This window comes from Sceloporus occidentalis, unplaced genomic scaffold, assembly GCF_023333645.1.
Source record: "Sceloporus occidentalis isolate IW3139 unplaced genomic scaffold, rSceOcc1.0.p SCAF_8, whole genome shotgun sequence".
In the NCBI taxonomy this organism is placed as follows: Eukaryota; Metazoa; Chordata; class Lepidosauria; order Squamata; family Phrynosomatidae; genus Sceloporus; species Sceloporus occidentalis.
In genome coordinates, this window is record NW_028316988.1 from 4,339,392 (window position 1) to 4,358,188 (window position 18,797).

The 18,797-nt window shown below is 47.3% G+C and overlaps 1 protein-coding gene across 1 annotated transcript; it reads right to left on the reverse strand.

The window, feature by feature from the left end:
• Positions 1–9,181: 9,181 nt before the first annotated feature.
• HES4 (hes family bHLH transcription factor 4) lies at positions 9,182–13,240 on the reverse strand. Its single transcript, XM_089534267.1, has 4 exons — positions 12,802–13,240; positions 11,314–11,409; positions 10,863–10,950; positions 9,182–10,181 (listed from the first exon to the last, which is right to left on the reverse strand). Exons 1-4 carry the CDS (start codon positions 12,907–12,909, stop codon positions 9,598–9,600), a joined length of 876 nt encoding a protein of 291 aa, XP_089390393.1. The 5' UTR covers positions 12,910–13,240; the 3' UTR covers positions 9,182–9,597.
• Positions 13,241–18,797: the final 5,557 nt, after the last annotated feature.

Here is an 18,797-nt window from a genome sequence, read left to right on the forward strand (position 1 = left end):
CTCTTGTTTAAAGACTGCCAAAGAAGGAGAGTCCAGAAAAATCTCTGAAGTGTTGCTAGCTTTTGTTTTGTCAAGGCCTCCATTTCCTCTTGAAGGGCCTACACTTTGCAGGGCCACATCCTCCTCCTAGGCTGTGAGGACATGGGGTCACCCTAGAGGGGGGGAACCCCCAAATCCAGTGTCAGGGTGTGCCTGCGACCAGTACCATCTCCTTCCTTCCTTCCTTCCTTCCTTCCTTCCTTCTGGGTCAAGCTCCCTCCTGGCCCAGCGTGGGCGGCTCAAGCAGAGCTGCCTTGCTTGCCAAGAGCCAGAGGCATCCGGCCAAACAGCCAGCCAGCCAGCCAGCAGCCGCCTCCGCCGCCACCGCCCGCAGCATCAGCATCAGCCACAGCATCAGCCCAGGCCTGGAGGGAATTTCTGGCTGGCTTGGCTGTGCGCCCGGCCGCAGGCTGCCGGAGGGAAGGCAGGAGGGAGCCATTCCGTTCTCACGACCTCCAGCCAAGGCGCCCAGCGGCCAAGGAAGGGAGGCAGGGAGGCTGCCTTGCACCGCCTGCTCCAGGGCAGCAGGCCTGGGATGCATCCACACCCCAGGAATAGAGTCCTAGAATCCACCATCAGCCAGAGGGAGAGAAGGGCAGGCCAGCTCCATCAGACCTTGCCAGAAGAAGAAGAAGAAGAAGAAGGGACTTCCCTCCATCCACCATCATCCAGAGGGAGAGAAGGGCAGGTCAGCTCCATCAGCCCTAGCCTGGAAAAAAATGGTCTCCCCTGCATCCACCATCATTCAGAAGGAGAGAAAGGCAGGTCAGCTCCATTGGGTCTAACCAGAGTAAGAAGAATGGCCCTCTCTAAAGTCCATCTGCCTTGGTCCAGGACTCAGAGGGAGAGAAAATCTGCTGGACTTGAACCCCTTCCCCACTGCCATGCCTTTCTCCTTTTGTGTCTTGTCTTTTTAGATGGTAAGCCTGAGGGCAGGGAAATGTCTAATAACCAATTTGTAAGCTGCTCTGAGAGCCTTTTGGCTGAGGAGTGGGGTATAAATATAATAAATAAATAAATAAACAAATAAATAAATAAATAAATAAGAGACCCCCCCGCAAGAGCCATCCAGTCCAACTCCCTGCCATGCAGGAACTCACAATCAGAGCACCCCCAGCAGATGGCCATCTAGCCTCTGTTTAAAAACCTCCAATGAAAGAGACAAGGGAATGTCTTCCATTGTCTGTGTATCCTAAGCACTCTTATCCAACACCACATTTGGAATGAGTTGATTTTCTTCTTAGCCACTTTCTTCACTGTCCAGTTCTCATTCATGGGGCTGTCATAAGTTGAAGTTGACTTGACGCCAGTTAATAACAAAAATCCAGCAATTGCCATGAATGGCAGGAGACATGTAGCCTCCCAGGCCCCATGAGTCCCACCAGAATGATCAGGGATGGTGGGAAGTGTAGTCCAATTAACATCTGGAACACCACCCATCTTCCACTGGTCAGTCAGACTAATCAGTTTATGATGGTGGATTGAGATTCAAAGGCTCAGTCAGTGGCTGAAGATGAGTCCAAGAAAGGTCCCAGAGATTCACCCAGTGCAAGGATGGCCAATTGGCCAACTGACCTACAGTTTCCATTGGCTCTAGCCAGCATATCCAATGAAAAGGGATCGTTGAAGTAAAAAACGTCTGGAGGACCACAATTGTCTACCTCACAATTTAATCCAAAATCTTAATTGAACAGTCAGATGTTTCCTGGAAGTCCCCACCTGCAGAACACAATTCAAAAATAGATGTTCCATGCAGTTGTTCTGGATAGCTGTCTGTTCCACATGAACTTGTCTAATTCCTCTTTAAAGCAATCTTAGCCAACAGTGGTAAATTTTATACCTTGTTGTGTGAAGTCCTGTCATTTTATGTGTCTGTGTATTCCAAATCTACTGTCCACTGATTTCACTTGATTCCCCATTAGGAAGTGTGTGTGTGTGTGTGTGTGTGTGTGTGTGTGTGTGTGTCTAGTTTCTTTAAACCACAACGCATGCCCTCCTAGTACCTAGGAGATACATTTCCCCAGTTGCCTGCCAGAGTTCTGGCACTATGTAGTCATGTCTCATGAGCTATTTACAAGTGATCATTTTAAGCAAATCACGACCTGCCGCCCCTTGAACTGCACTGTCTCCATAGAGTGGCATGATCACAAACTTTGGACCTTACTTGTGGCATATACTCACCACAGAAAAGTTGTGGACATCAGTTCAAGCAACCTTTCCTCCACAAGGTATGACAAAAGCCATAATTATCTTTACTATTGCAGGTCTCAACACTTACTCACTTCCCTGGACTTTCACCAAACATGGACAACTACCCTGTTACTTCACCCTGCTTAGTGATTTTATTAATTATGTACATAGTTCTAACTTCTTGTTATTGATGACAACATGGGAAGCATCCAAGATGTAGAGATGCAGTTTAGAGAGTCATAGTCATAGAATCATAGCATTGGAAGGGGACTCATGGGCCACCAAGCCCAACCTTCTGCTCAATGCAGGACCTCCAGCGAAAGCATGCCCAAAAGGAAGCAGCCCAGACCCCATTTGAAGACATCCACTTCTGTGCCTTCTGTGAAGTAATCTGCTACAATTTAGCTTCAGTAGAGGGTACTAGGTTTTAGTATTAGTAAAGGGGGAAATTGATGGAAGAGTCATTGCAAATAGTTTAATTGCAGATTGAAATTGTTGGTCCTGATTAATCTGAAGAGTCAAAACAGAAAGCATATGCTACTTTCTTCTACAGATACATGTCAGCTTCCTCTCCCTCTGCCAAATGTTACATAAGATTAGCTGAAAGACAAAAGTGGCATCTTCTTCCAATCCGTATGCTTTCTAGCTATAAAAACCCAGGCAGCTGAACTTGGTAGTGTCTTTTAAATCTGGGTTTCATGATACCAATGAGACTTGAGCTTGGTTGTATTTCTGGACAGGTCTTTAAAGGTAATTAATATTCCACATTGCAGACTGAAAATATTCAAGACAGTCCTTGCTTCTAAGTCCGAAAGGGTTGCCTATCACAGTTTCCCATGCTCTAAGACTGGTAATGTATCCCATGCAGATCTGCCTTTTGAAGACTATTCAGAAACGCAATGTTTCAAAATGTATTTGTTAGTCAGTTCATATCAGTGGAACACAGGCTTCTGTTCTGTTCTGAAGAACAATTCAAAGTATTGGAGTGTGTCTTTTATCCCTTGAGCTCTAGCTTCGGACAAATGCACCTAAAGGAGCGTCTCATACCAGTCTCCATGAGTGTTGAGGTCTTCTTTGAAGCCCAAGGTAAAGTGGGTTGTAACTAGAGGGAGACTTTCCAGTGGCAGGGCCCCAAATGAGCTCTAATGGGCTTTATGAGCCCATTAGAGCTTTAAGATCATTTGGAGAGGCCCTTCTCTTTGTCCAAACAACCCTCTCAGGCTTGTTTGGTGGCTGCTCCCAGTCTTGGGAACTCCTTCCCTAAGGAGATGAGTATAGTTCCCTCCTTGCTTCCTTTCTTGTGCTATGTTCTTGTGCTATGAGGCACCCTCAGCACTGGGATGATAGTGAAGGAGGACTTCCAAAGTGGAAACGGTAAGAAAAGTAGAGACTGGTGAAAGGAGAATTCAATTTTATTTTATTTGGTTTACCTCTGCAAACGGGATAACCTGACCTGGTTGTTTCGCTCCAGCTTCTCAACATCCTTTTTAATAAGGTTGCTGAAACGTGTCGAACTGTTCTTCCTTTTGTGTAGGAACCTATCCCTGTCTTTTCATCTTCCTTCTGGCTCTAGCAACAACATTTCTGTGAAAGGATTAATGTCCAGGAACACATCTAGTTTGTTACCTTTGTTAACTGAGGTATACCTGCAATGGTATAAATGGTAAAATGGTCTGCCAGCAGAGCATTCCAGACTCCCTGGGAAGGGAGTTCCAGCCATGCAGGAACTCTCAATCAAAGCACCCCTGACAAATGGCCCTAGGCCTCCAAAGAAGGGAGGGAATATGTTCCACTATTAGACAGCTCCCACTGTCAGGAAGCCCTTCCTAATGTTTATGTGGAATCTCTTTTCCTGTAGCTTGCATCCATTGCTCCTTGTCCTGTTATCTGAAGCAGCAGAAAACAAGCTTGCTTAGCCTCATATGACACCTCTTCAAATACATAAACAGGGCTATCATGTCCCCCCTTAACCTTCTCTTCTCCAGGCAGAACATACCCAGCTCCCTAAAGCGTTCCTCATAGGGCATGATTTCCAGACCCTTCACCATGTTGTTGGCCCTCCTTTGGATACGCTCCAGCTTCTCAACATCCTTTTTGAATTGTGGTGCCCAGAACTGGATGCAGTATTCCAGGTGAGGCCTGACAAAAGCAGAATAGAGTTGCACTATTACTTCCCTTGATTAGACTCTATACCTCCATTAATGCAGCCTGGAATTGCATTGGCCTTCTAAGCTGCCATGTCCCCTCCAACTCTGACTGTGAAGCGGATGGGACTCTGAGAAGAGCGTCTCCTGAAAATCTCAGGGCCAGGGCAAGAGGAGATACAGTCTGCCAGATAGCCTGGACCTAAGCCACATAGGGCTTGTTGTAATTGCGACTTTGCTCCTATCTGTGGCGATTTCAATCAGTTGTGTTGTCAGCCCATTTGGAACTGCTCCCAGGTCATCCATCACCACTGGATCGAGAGTAGCATCAGTAATTATATTGTTGTTGGTGGTGCTACTGCTAGCGCTACTGCTACCTGAAGCAGCCACCCACAAAACACCTGCCTGCATAGGTCTGCCTCTTCCCTCCCTTCTCCATCTTGTAGCTTTTCCCACCAAGGCCAATTTCCAAACCACTCATTTCTCTGCAGCTGCCAGGCCCTGTTGCAATCGCTTTCCCTTTGGCCGGGATTCATATGTTTGGTGTGTGTGCCCATGTCCTAATAGGTGGCAAAATTGCCTTTTCCTCCATTCTTTCCCCTCCTTGCTGTACCATGGATGAAGTGGGAGGAACAGGGTGGGCGGGCGATGGGGGGGTAAGAGGGATGACAGAGAGAGTGAGAGAAGAAGAAAAAGGAACAGGGCTGAATTATTCTCTTTTATGAGGTAGGCATTGTGAAGGCAGGCGATTGAATTTACAACACCATTGAGCATGAGAGTCCATCTCACCCTGTCAATGAGAAGGGGGCTTCTGGGGTGGGTGGGTGGGAAGCAGGCAAAGAGGCACATTTAACCCTTCTGCGCTGCATTCCCAGGCGTCTCAATAGGCCCTGGGCCTTGCAAAAGAGCCCGCTGCATACTCAATGAGACCTTTTATACCTTTTAATTACCCTTCTCCACAAAAGAGGCCAAGGCTGGTCTCTGCCTGGCCCTCCTATAAGGTGGGAGGGAGGGTAACTTTTCCCACTTCCCCCCAGCTTGCTGAACAAGAGAAAAGAAGACACACACAGCATAATGCATCCCTCTATGTGTGTGTGTGTGTGTGTGTATGTGTGTGAGAAAGAGAGAGAGAGAGAGAGAGAGAGAGAGAGATGGGGTGTTTTGTTCCCAACCAGCTCCCTACAAAATAGGTTGAATGACGGGAGATGTAAATTTCAGCTGAAAGCCGAGTTATGGTTTGTTGTTTTGTTTTGTTGTATCTTTAAATCAAGAATGGACAAAGTGCAGGCCTAGGGCCACATGTCCCCCCCTCTCCAGGACTTTCTTTGTGGCCTTTACCCTCCCCAACTCCCCTGGACCACTCTTTTTCTGGCCAAAAAGAAGGATGAATTGCATCTATTGGAAGCTTTTGAGAGCATCAATGGCACCTTTTTGGATGGGTCACATTAGAAGAATTCACCCACGCCAATCGCACCTGCAAAAATAGCTCCAAATTTTACTCCAGATTCAGTTTCCAGCTCCTCTCAGACGGTTATCATGCCTCAGTGGTACTACTAGGAGCATAACAATGTGGACTCACCTTTATTATCTCCAGACTCCTTTCCCAACTCTTCCTGCCAATTGGTTGCTCCTGCGTCATTGAATGGAAGTTGATCTCCCTTTTACTTTCTTGCCCATTGCAACAGGCTCTTTTGCAAGACTGTTACACTATTTATTTATTCATCTGTCACGTTTATATCAACGAGCCAAAATAGTTCCCCTTCCTTCCCTTTGCAAAAACCATGCTGTGAGGTGGGTCAAGTTGAGTTGGTCGCCCACTGAGCATCATGACTCAAGGTGGACTCAAATGTGGATCTCCCAAGAGTCAGGGCCAACAACATTACAATTACATTGCACTGTTTCTCTGTATGTCAAGTGTCATAGGAGGAAGCTTCCTTCAACTTCAAACTTCCTCCAGCTTCCACTAGCTGAGAATTTCTGAGGTTGGAAAGGAGAGAGTCCTCCTCATGTTTTCTGGCAGCTCCCACATCGGTGAGATTGTAAATCCAGCTTCAGGTTTTAGTTTGAATTTAAACTTTTTGGAAGGTGCTGAACCTATTTGAGTGATGGACTATGACTCCAAGGTTCGAATCCTGGGTCAGCCATGAGAATTCATTGGGTGACTCGGATAACAAGTCACACTCTCTCAGCTTCGGAGGATGGCAATGGCAAACCCCCTCTGAAGAAACTTGATAAGAAAACTCTATTATAAGTTTGCCGTGGGGTCACTATAAACTGGAAACGACTTGAAGACACACAACAACAGAAACATCAAACATATTTTGTATATAATGTTCAGCACCATGGATGGCTTCTTTAAACTGCAGATTAAAACCCAGAATAGATTCACCATCCCCTTGACATGGAGCCCCTAGCTACCACTTGAATCGAACTCAGATCCATGCTGTAGGACACCTTGCTGGGTGATTGTGCTAAACTACATGCTTTCAGAAGTCACACTCTATGTGCTATGAAACGCGAATTTTGGCAACATTGCTAATCTCCATGACTGGCAGCTAGACATGCTCCTTACTTCAAACACCTACAAGAGGCACGGAGAGGACAAGTACAGGCAACCTAATGTGCATCTCATCGTGTGGGAATCCAGTCAGAAATTCCTTTCAACTATGAGCAGAAGGAGAGGAATATATTTAGCTCTGGAGTTTCAGCCACAAACAGTTTTCTTGCCTGAAGAATGGGATGCGAGAGTGCACTTTGGGAGATGTTTTGCATTCTGGAAAAAACAAATATCCAGGGACGTAGCCAAGGGGGAGGTTCTTGGGGTCCGGACCCCCCCTTCCATTAGAAAAATGAATGGTGTGTGCTGCTGCGCTGCCACACCCAAGCCCCATTATAATGGTGGCACTTAGTCTGGACCCCCCCCCCCCTTCCTAAAGTCCTAGCTACGTCCCTGAAATATCCATCCCAGTTCAGGGATGCAGCTATGAGGCAAGGAATCAAAACGTTGACATTAGGCTCCCCGAATAAGAATTCTGTCCCCGAAGCAATTTTCTGTCTGTTCCAAATTTTTAGCACTAAGGTAACTTAATACTTCAGTTGAGCATCCAAAAAAAAGGCAAAGTTAGCAAGGGAATGTGAACACAGCAAATAGAAGAGTATTTGTTGCAAGCCGTTTTCATTCTCTGCAATGCTAGACATTTGAGGACTGGAGGAAAGTTTCTCAGTGGGGCAGAGTCCTTTTGTGGGGGCAACGCCAACATTTTTCTCCCTCCTGTGACAACATTCCTGTCCTGGATCTACCAATCCCTACCCACTGCACCATTCTTGAGAAGCAGGATTGACAAATGACAAAAGCAAAATAGGCCGGCATGCTCTTGTGTGTTTAGTATCTGCATTTTCTGGGGGGGGGGGGGGGGTAAAAAGCAGTTGAAGCTTCTCACCAGCCACATATAGGAACAAAAAAATCAGAAACGGGACTGAGGATAGAAGTGTGTTTGTCTTCCCAGCCTTCCCTCCGATAGTGAACAAGAGTGAGCAACATGTAACCATCCAGAGGTTGATGGCGTAGGGTTCCTTTCATCCCTTATAATTGGGGCTGATGGGAGTTGTAGTCTGAGACCTGCAGGGCCACCTATTAGTCACCCTTGGTAAGGAGCTCAATATAGCTGGTATGTTGGGATAGGAATTGGTAGGTCCCCTGGCCAAGTCACTGTCAATGCAACCTGCTTCAGGACAGAACTGAAACATGCCCTGGTAAACTGAATTGAACTGAGTGAGGATGGGGATGCAGAGCGGGAACTGAAAAGGCCCTGTTGTCAGTCTTTCTCTTGTACAATGAAAGTAACTTTCCTTTCTTAAAAGCCCTTTTTCAACATTTGCAAAAGTGAATGTGTTTTTAAAAAGGGGGGTTGTTGGCCTGTTAAAGGAGGGAGATGTCTAGTACAGCACAACCTGCTGGTTGTTTCTTCAGTCCTGCTGTACATTTGGATTGTGAAAACCATGCAAGGTTGCATAAGATTGATGAAAACCTGTGAGTAAGCGGACTAGATCTGAACCTTTTAAAGTTATTATTTATGCAGGCATGCCAGGCAAAATTTTGGCGAGAAGCAACCTTTATTTGCTCTCATACAAAAATGCCTTTAAAAGGGAACACCCCCCCAAAAAAATTTTTTTTAAAAAAAACAACCCACTTTAGAACCAACGAGGTTCATTTTAAGCAATCCAAAGCATTAGCTTAGAGTTGTAAGCCACTTAGGCACTGTTAGTTCAGTATGAAGCAGTATATAAATGAAGCTGTTTGTATTTTTAAAGTTAATGGGCCTTGGGCTTCTTTGGCCTCCCTCCATCCAGGGACATAGCCAAGGGTGGGGGGGGGGTTCTTGGGGTCCAGACCCCCCTTGCATTAGAAAAATGAATGGTGCATGCCGCTGCTCCCAAGCCCCATTATAATGGTGGCACTTAGTCTGGACCCCCCCTTCCTAAAATCCTGGCTACGTCCCTGCTCCATCCCATCTTTTAAAGCATCTTTTAAAGCAAAATCTTGATATGGACCACTCTTGGCTTCTGCATTAGCAGCCCCTGACGTGTTTAAAAATAATACATCTGCTCACCTGCCTGTATATATACAACTGTTGTGGGATAAATCATTTTTGGCACATCAAAATCTGTGGTGCTTCAATACCAGCCTCACAGGTATCTGCTCACCTAGAGGCCAATCCTTACTTGCCTTGGAATGAGTAGCTGTTCACCAGCTTCATCCTTCCCCTTCCCCAGTCTTGGAAACCCCTGCCAACGTCACACCAACGCCGCTAGTTCAAGAAAGTCTTTATTTGTACAAACATCTTCCAACAGCCTTTTAAAAACAAGAAAATCCTCAGGCATACACAGATTCATACACAGACACACACACACAGAGAAGCTTTGGCATAGTATGTGGGAATATCTGATACAAAACTAAGATTTTCCTCTCTTTTTTTAAAGAAACTGAAATATTTCACATAACTTTTTTTGTTTTACTTAAAAAAAAGGAGTAAAAATACAAACTGAAATCCCAACCTTTGGAAACAAATAAATAGAGATCTTGGGGGAGATGGGGGGGATTACAAATGGAACAAAAAACACAGAAGTCCTGCTTCCATACAACGGAGCCAAGTTCAAATATATTCAGGGTCTTTTGTCAAAGGGGTCGGGGCAGGTGGGGGGAAAGGCCCAAGCCAGGGGAGGGTCACCAGGGCCTCCAGACGGTGTCACTGCGCTCCCCTCCAGCTTGGGAGACGGAGGCTAAGCTCCCACCGAAGGACGTGAGCCCTTGCACCGGGGAGACAGAAGGCGTTGCCGTCGTGCTGCCAGAGGAAACTGGCATGTTTGAGTTGGCGTAGAGAGGAATCACTGGCCCCGTGCCAGGCGGGAAAGCTGGGTTAGGGATGAGGAAAGCAAACTGGCCGTCGGTCGCCGGCACCAACTGGAAGCCCCCATAGACCTTTGGGGACATGGCTTCGGCAGGGTTCAGCTTGCACGGCACGGGCATCGCCCCAGCTCCTGCCGCCGGACCTGGCAACTGGACATGCAGAGGTTGAGCCATATGGGCTGGCTGCCCGCCTGTGGCTGGAGGGGGCGGCGGGGGCGGCGGGGCGGGATAATTCATGGCCACAATCTGACCCAGACAAGTGGAGAGGTGGCCCAGCAGGCGGCTGCGGACCTCCGTGTTCACGCCTTCACAGGTGGAAAGGAAGCGGGTGACTTCGTTCATGCATTCGTTAAATCCAGCCCGGTATTTGCCTAGAACGGTGGGATCAGCACTCAGAGCAGCTGCAAGAGAGAAATGGGAGGGAGGGAGGGAGGAAGAGAGGAGAGGGATTAGCTGCTGGAATAATTCAAAGCCTTTCTGAGCTCTGTGGGTAAATTCCTTTCCCCTCCTTTTTCCTGGGAAATCTGCGAGAGCGGCTAGATGCCAGCCCTGGCATTTCTCCTTCTCGGCTGACACGTCTTGCAGTTGGCAAGGTGTAGGCTTTTTCTGAGGATTGGCTGACTCACAGCTGCCAATGTTGCAAGCTAGGTTTGGCGACAAAAGACCTGGGCTGTGAAGCTTTTTGGGGTGGATTTAGGTAAATCCAGAGGGAGGGAGAAAAGCCAGCCAAGTGGTGGTCTTTGTCCAGAAAGACGTGGTCCTTTTTAAAAGCCCCCAAGGAGCCACAAAGCTCCCTGGAGAAGATTTGGGCAAGGCATTTTTCTGCCTACCTCTCAGGGTTGCTATGAGGACTCTTGGCATATCTCCAGGTAAAGGCACATCTACTTGGAGAAAGGGCAAAGTACAAACCCGACAGGAGGTGAGGATAAGTCTCCCAGAAAATCGTGTTTCATGATCCTAGGACTCCCCCCCCCCCCACTCCCTTTGCAAAGGTGACAGACTTGGCACTACAAGCATTACAAAAGGCAGTTGTGAAAGTGGGCCCTGCCACCCGAAAGAAAGGTTGCCACTCACTCACTCACCTGTCATCTGCACCCTTTGGAGATTTCGCAGGTGCTTGACTGTCATTTCCAGGATGTCTGCTTTCTCCAGCTTGGAGTGCCTGGAGCTCTGGGGGAGGAAGCAAATGAGCAAGAGATGAGGGATCTTTTCTCTCTCTCTCTGTTTTTGGGAGCAATTAAAGGCCATAAAGTAGTCAGTGTCTGATGCTGGCCTCAAAACCCGTCCTCTGGAGGCTAATTGGTGTCTGGCTTATCTCCCTCCCCAGCAGCCTCTCACCACTCCAGGCCATTTAGCTTGGAAACCCTAAGTAACTCCCTCCCTCTTTCCATTGGGGTTTTTGTGCAGGGAGAGGAGCCAAGGAAGACTGGAGCCACCTCCAGTTCACAAAATGAACCCAGCATCCTCGCCTCTTCCCACCTCTTGAATAGCCCTGTTTCCCCCCTTTCCACCAATCCCTCCGACCCAACTTACATCTTTCTTCAAGGCATCCAGGATGAGAGTCTTGAGCTGGCCCAGGCTTTCGTTAATCCTGGCGCGGCGGCGCTTTTCCATAATGGGTTTGGAAGACTGTGGCGGGGAAAAGAAGGGGGAGACATTTAGATAGGCACCATATGGGGCATGAGGAACACAGCACACGCAGCTCCGCTTCTAAGCTGGTAGCTTTGCAATCCACTTTAACTTGGGTCGCTTAGCAAAAACCATTGCAGTGTGTGTTGGGAGAAGTCCAGGTAGCCTTCTCCTTCTAGCATTGCAAACCCTTGTCACTGATTTCCCAGCTTAACTGAACTGAACATGGACTATTTCCATATGCCATACATCCCACATACATCCACCTTCACCTGAACGCAATCCAAGCTGCTTTTCCTGCTACACACAAAACAACCTAGTTTTTATATCCTAAAATCCCTCCCTGCAGCAATCCTATCCATCCCTTTTGCCTCTTGCACCCATTGCTAGACATTTAATGCCTATTATTCCTATTGCACTGCTGCAGAAAACATCAGCAAATCCAGTATAATATAGATAGATAGATGATAGATAGATAGATAGATAGATAGGATTGATTGTTGGGATATACCAACATAGATAGAGGGGGGCTATTCTGGCAATGCAAGCAGCCTGGAGACAAGTGAACAAGAGTGTGTATGTGTGTGTGTGACATAACATTTATTAGCGTTCAAAGATATATAGCCATGTTTGTCTGTAGAATCAATATACAGAGAGATCTTGTAGTACCTTTGAGACTAACCAAAAGAAGTTGCAGCATGAGCTTTCGGAGACTTCAGTCTACTTCCTCAGATCATATTTAATATAATAAATATTATATATATATATATATATATATATATATATATATATAAATTATTTAATATACTGTAATATACTATAGTATACAAAGATATAGCCATGCTAGTCTGCAGAAGCAATACATAGAGAAATCTTGTAACACCTTTGAGACTCACTGAGAGAAAAAAGTTGGCAACAGGAGCTTTCTGAGGTTCCAGTCTACTTTCCCAGGTGCATATATGTATATATATCTATGCCTATATATGCATATACTTCCTCAGATGCTGAAGTAGACTGCAGTATAGACCTATACTTCAGTCTAGGAAAGTATAGACCTATACTGCAGTCTAAGGAAGCTCGTGCTGCCCATTTCTTTCTTCCATTGAGTCTCAATGGTGCTGCAAGATCCCTCTACACAAAATTTACAAGCGGGGGGATACCTCTGAGTAGCTACCTGTGCATCCACACTGCAAGACTTTAACCGCCCTGGCTCCATGCGATGGCATCCTGGGCATTGGGGTTTGTTCATAGCATGGAGCCAGGGCACTTCAAGCGCTCCCAAACCGGTTCATTTCTGCAGTGTGGATGCAACCTGAGTTGCATCCTGAACCTGAACCCTTTTGGGGAAGGAGATCTTTTACGTCAAGGCTTTTTTGGGGAGGTGGGGGTTACCTTTCTGTGTTCGCTGGCGCTCTTGGGCTTGTCGGGGGTCTGGCTGGAGTTCGCGGGGGCCCCTGCGATCGGGGAGGCGGTGGGCTTCTCCATCGTATCGGCCGGCATTGTCTTTGCTTTTGGGGGGTGGCTTCTTTACTTTCAGATCTTTCCAAAATAGCCAGAGAGAGAGAGAGAGCCTCGCAAGTGTTCAAAAGGCAGCCTCTCCAAGAAGAAGAACTGCTCGGAGAAGAGGGTCCATGCGCTGCTGGGGTTGCTCTCCTTTTCTATTAGGGATGCTGCTGCTTCTTTATGTTTATCCTGATTGCAAAGAGGGGCTGCAAAAGGGGGCTTTTGCAATCTCAAGGCACGAAGTGGAGGATTAAGAGGAGGAGGAGGAGCAGGAGGCGTCCTCCAAAGCTGCTGCCTGGCTGGCTCTCCGGCGGCGGGGCTCCCCGGCTGCTTCCTGGCCCTTTATAGCCGCCGCCGGCTCCCAATTCGTGTGAAACCTTCTCCACATTCTTTCCCACACTCCCGGCAGCCAATCCCCGGCCGGACTCTCCCATCCCGAGGCTGCCATTGGACGACGCCCCCGCGGGATGTCAGTCACGCGCCCCGCTTCCTCGGCCCCGCCAGGACCATAAAACAACAGCACCAGCACCAGCACCAGCAGCACCAGCCAGGTCATTTACAGATATATATATATATATGTGTGTGTGTACATACACACACACACACACACACACACACACACACATATGTGCATATATATAATCATAGGATCATAAAACAACAGCAGCAGCACCAGGCAGGTCATTTATATGTCTATGTCTATGTGTGTGATAGAATCATAGACGGGATCCCAAGGGCCATCCAGTCCAACCCCATTCTGCCATGCAGGAACTCTCAATCAAAGCATCCCCATTGACAGATGGCCATCCAGCCTCTGCTTAAAGACCTCTAAGGAACCTAGAGACCCCAAGAAGGGCCCTGATCCAGACCAGCCCCCTCCTCCTTCTTCTGCCATGCAGGAACTCTCAGTCAAAGCATCCCCATTGACAGATGGCCATCCAGCCTCCGTTTAAAGACCTCCAAAGAAGGAGGCTCCACTACAATTTCCGAGGAAGGAGTGTGTTCCACTGTCGAACAGCCCTTACTGTCAATAAGTTCTTCCTAATGTTGAGCTGGAATCTCTTTTCCTGGAGCTTGCATCCATTGCTCCGTTGGGTCCTATTCTCTGGAGCAGCAGAAAACAAGCTTGCTCCTTCCTCAATATGACATCCCTTCAAATATTTAAACAGGGCTATCCTATCACCTCTTAACCTTCTCTTCTCCAGGCTAAACATCCCCAGCTCCCTAAGTCTCTCCTCATAGGGCTTCATGGTTTCCAGGCCCTTCACCATTTTAGTTGCCCTCCTTTGGACACATGGCTCCAGTTTCTCAATGTCCTTTTTGAGATTTAATTTTATTCTGTTTTATGTACAGCGCTGTGTAAGCCTAAATAAAGTCTAATAATAATTATGATGATAACAATAATAATGGATGCAATACACAGAAGAGCTATATAAAAGAGATGACAGAATTAAGGACACGTGGAACGGAGAGCCATAGGAAGATGAACCCCAGATTCTATAAAAAATGAGGTAGAAGCCTGCAATAAGAGAAATGGCAAAACAAACAAACAACAGGTTGCCAGGAACAGATTATATTGAGCTGCTGCAATCCGCATTGACAGAGTCAACTCTAGTGCTAACTAACATATGGAAAATGAAACGATTGCGGACAAGACCGAAAACCATCAACATACATCCCACAAGAAAGGAGACACAAAAGATTGCAGCAACTATAGGACCATAGCAATGATCCCCCATGCAAGGGAAACCATGCTCAAAATCCTGCAACGTTGACTCCAACCATAAATGGAGAGAGAAATCCCAGAGGTTCAGGAAAGGAAGATGCCCTAAGGACCACATTGCAAACATATAGTGGCTAATGGGGCACACCAAGGAATTGCAAAAGAAGATCAGCAAGTGCTTTATAGACTATAGCAAAGCCTTTGGCAGCATAGATCATGAAAGGCTGTGGAACGGCCTTAAAAGACATGGCGGTGCCAATGCATCTGATAGTCCTGATGAGGAATCTGTTCCTGTGAGAACAGAATATGAAGAAAGTGAATGGTTCCAAATTGGCAAAGGACTCAGACAGCACTGTATCCTCTCTGTTCAACTTGTATGCAGGACATATTGTAAGGAAAGCAGGCTTGGACACAGAAGAAGGAGGAGGGGAAATAGGAGGAACGAATATCAACAGTCTGAGATACGCAGATGACGCCATACTACTACTAGCTGAAAACATCACAGACCTGGAACAACTACTAAGGAAGATCAAGGAAGGAAGTGCAAAGGCAGGCTTAACGTTGAACATAAAGAGAACCAAAATAATGACCACCGAGGACCGCAGCCAAAATGACAAACCAATGGGTCCTGGAGCAGATCAAGCCGGAAACCTCCCTGGAAGAAGTCAAGGGGACCAAACTGAGGCTGTGGTACTTCAGACGCATCATGAGAAGGAAGGACTCCTTGGAAAAGCCAATAATGCTGGGAAAGGTGAAGGAGGAAGAGAGGAAGGCCACAGGCCAGAGGGATGGTGGACTCTATGAAAGGGGTCACAATGGGTTTTATGGGGCTGCAGGAACTAAGCGGAGCAGCGAAGGACAGAGTGGGGTCTTGGAGGTGTCTCATCCAGAGGATTGCCACGGATCGAGATCGACTCAAGCGTGGGAGTCTGGTGGAACAAGCCAAAGCAAAGCAGCAAGGCAGAGAAGCAGCAAAAACAGCAGTACTGTATAGGAATATACTGCATACAGTATATACAAATACAAAGAAAGAGTGGGAGTCTGGCGCTGCTGCGATGGAAGCCAAAGCAAGGCAAAGCAACACTATATATATATATATATATATATCCACCAGACTCCCACTCTTCATTTATATCTATCTATCTATCTAGGTGGGTAGATAGATGAAGAGTGGGAGTCTGGTGGAAGCCAAGGCAAGGCAGAGAAGCAGCAGTGTGTGTGTGTGTGTGTGTGTGTGTATAGATCCTGATGCTCCTGCTCTGCCTTGGCTCCCATTGCACAGCCAGCCTTCTACTCTTTATACACACACACACACACACACACATATATGTAAAGACTGTGTATATATATATGTGTGTGTGTGTGTGTGTGTGTGTATGTATATGTATATATATATATCAACTGTGTGTGTGTGTGTGTATATATATATATATATATACACACACACACACAGAGTATTTATCTATCTATCTATCTATCTATCTATCCATCCATCTATCTATCTCAAGAGTGGAAGTCTGGCTGTGCAATGGGAGCCAAGGCAGAGCAGGAGCATCAGGACTGGAGCTGGTCCGGCGGCGGCGGCGGCGGCACGCGAATCCGGGCCAAAGGCGGCGGGCAGCCAATGGCGTTGAGGCTGGGAGCCAAGCCGCCTGCTATTGGCTGCCAGCGCCAGGAGCTGTCAATCAAGGCTCGCTTCCCCCAAGGGCTCCAGCGGCCGCCAGCTGTTCTCGTGCCTCCCTCCTTCGCTGCCTGCCTCCTCGCGCCGGGATTGGCTGGCTGTCTCGGCTGGCTGGCTGCCTCGCGCGCGCCCGACCGCCCTGCCGCTTGCTCTCTCTCGCTGGCGCGCGCAGCAGCAGCAGCAGCAGAGCCCTTTCCCTTTCCCTCTGCTGCCTCTTGCTGCTGCTGCTGCTGCTGCTGCTGGTGCTGCCTGTGCAGAGGGAGCACGTGCCAGCGCGCGCTTCTGGCCTCCCTCCGCCGTGCGCACGCGCCCCAGACGCCCTTCTTGGGAAAGAGAAGGGAGGAAAGGGAGGCTTCTCTCCAGCAGCAGCAGCAGCAGCCAACTCCCTGCTGGGACGGGAGGGAGGCCAAGCCAAGGAAGGGGGGGGGGGAGAAGAAGCTAAGCCTGGGAAAACCACGCCTCTCCTCCTCTTCCCCCAAAATGTAGGGCATGCAAGAGAAAAAAATGTAGGACCTTCCCCCCAGCAAAGCTAACAACACTAATCATGGGATCTTGCAGCACCTTTGAGACTCAGAAGTTGGCAGCATTAGCTTTCCTAGTGCTTCCTCGGATGCAATTGGTTATTATTGTTGTTGTTGTTGTTGAAAGATATAGCCGTATTAATCTGTAGATTAATCTTGTAGCACTTTTGAGACTCACTGGAACAAAAGCGTTGGCAGCAGGAGCTTTCCTAGAATCGTAGACTCAGAGTTGGAAGAGACCCCAAGGGCCTTGATCCAGTCCAACCCCCTTCTTCTGCCATGCAGGAACTCTCAGTCAAAGCATCCCCATTGACAGATGGCCATCCAGCCTCTGCTTACAGACCTCCAAAGAAGAAGATTTCACCACTCTCCAAGGTTGTTGAATAGCCCTTACTCTCAGGAAGTTCCTCCTAATGTTGAGCTGGAATCTCTTTTCCTGCAGCTTACATCCATTGCTCCAGGTCCTGTTCTCTAGAGCAGCAGAAAACAGGCTTGCTCCCTCCTCAATATGACATCCCTTCAGATACTTAAACAGGGCTATCATCATATCACCTCTTAACCTTCTCTTCTCCAGACTAAACATCCCCAGCTCCCTTAGTCATTCCTCATAGGGCATGCTTTCCAGACCCTTCACCATTTTCAGCCCCCTCCTTTGGACACATGGCTCCAGTTTCTCCACATCCTTTTTGAATTGTGGTGCCCAGAACTGGACACGATATTCCAGGTGAGGCCTGACCAAATCAGAATAGAGTTATCGGAACTAGAGATTGTTCAAGCATCTTTGCTTCCCAGTTGAAAGTGATGCAAAAAATGTGGGTGACCTCTGTATCTGTTAGCCTGGTTTAGAAACCGAAACCAGGCTGCTTGTGCGCTGGGCCATGATCACCAGCACAAAACCAGGCCAAGAGATTTATCACTATTATCATTATCATTATTATTATTATTCTCAGAATAGGTCTTCCTTCCAGTTTTCTTCATCCCAGATCACCCTTGATAATCCAAATCTCTAACCACAAGACTCCAAGTTTGCAGGAAGGAGAGCGCACGCCTCGAGAAATCTCCGCCTGGCTGTATGTTGGAAGAGGCGGTGGAAAATTGCATCCTCTTCCTACCTTCTTTTTCAGTTTCTTTTTTCATGGACAATTATTGTCTGGGAAATGTCTGAGAGGAGGAGGGAGGGAAAGAAAGAAAGAGAGAGAGGGAGAATGAGAGAAAGAGGAAAGCACAAGAGTGCCATCTATAGGCAGCGTGCAAAAGGATAGGACTCAAAAAGTGGCATTTGTTTTGAATCGCTTTGAGAACACAGTTTGCACCTTTTTGCACCACATCCTTTTTGAATTGTAGAATCATAGAATCATAGAGTTGAAATAGACCCCCAAGGGCCATCCAGTCCAACCCCATTCTGCCATGCAGGAACTCCCAATCAAAGCATCCCCGACAGATGGCCACCCAGCCTCTGTTTAAAGACCTCCAAGGAAGGAGACTCCACTCCAAGGAAGCATCTTCCACTGTCGTTCCTCCTAATGTTGAAGTGGAATCTCTTTTCCTGTACCTTGCATCCATTGTTCCAGGTCCTGTTCTCTGTAGCAGCAGAAAACAAGCTTGCTCCCTCCTCAATATGACATCCCTTCAAATACTTAAAGAGGGCTATCATATCACCTCTTAACCTTCTCTTCTCCAGGCTAAACATCCCCTGCTCCCTGAGTCGTTCCTCGTAGGGCATGGTTTCCAGACCCTTCACCATTTTAGTCACCCTCCTTTGGACACATGGCTCCAGTTTCTCAACGTCCTTTTTGAGATTTTATTTTATTCTATTTTATGTACAGCGCTGGGTAAATCTACAGCGCCTCATAAATAAAGTTTGATAATAATACTAATACTAATAATAATAACAATAATGCATGCACAGTATTCCAGGTGGGGCCTAACCATAGCAGAATAGAGTGGCACTATTACATTC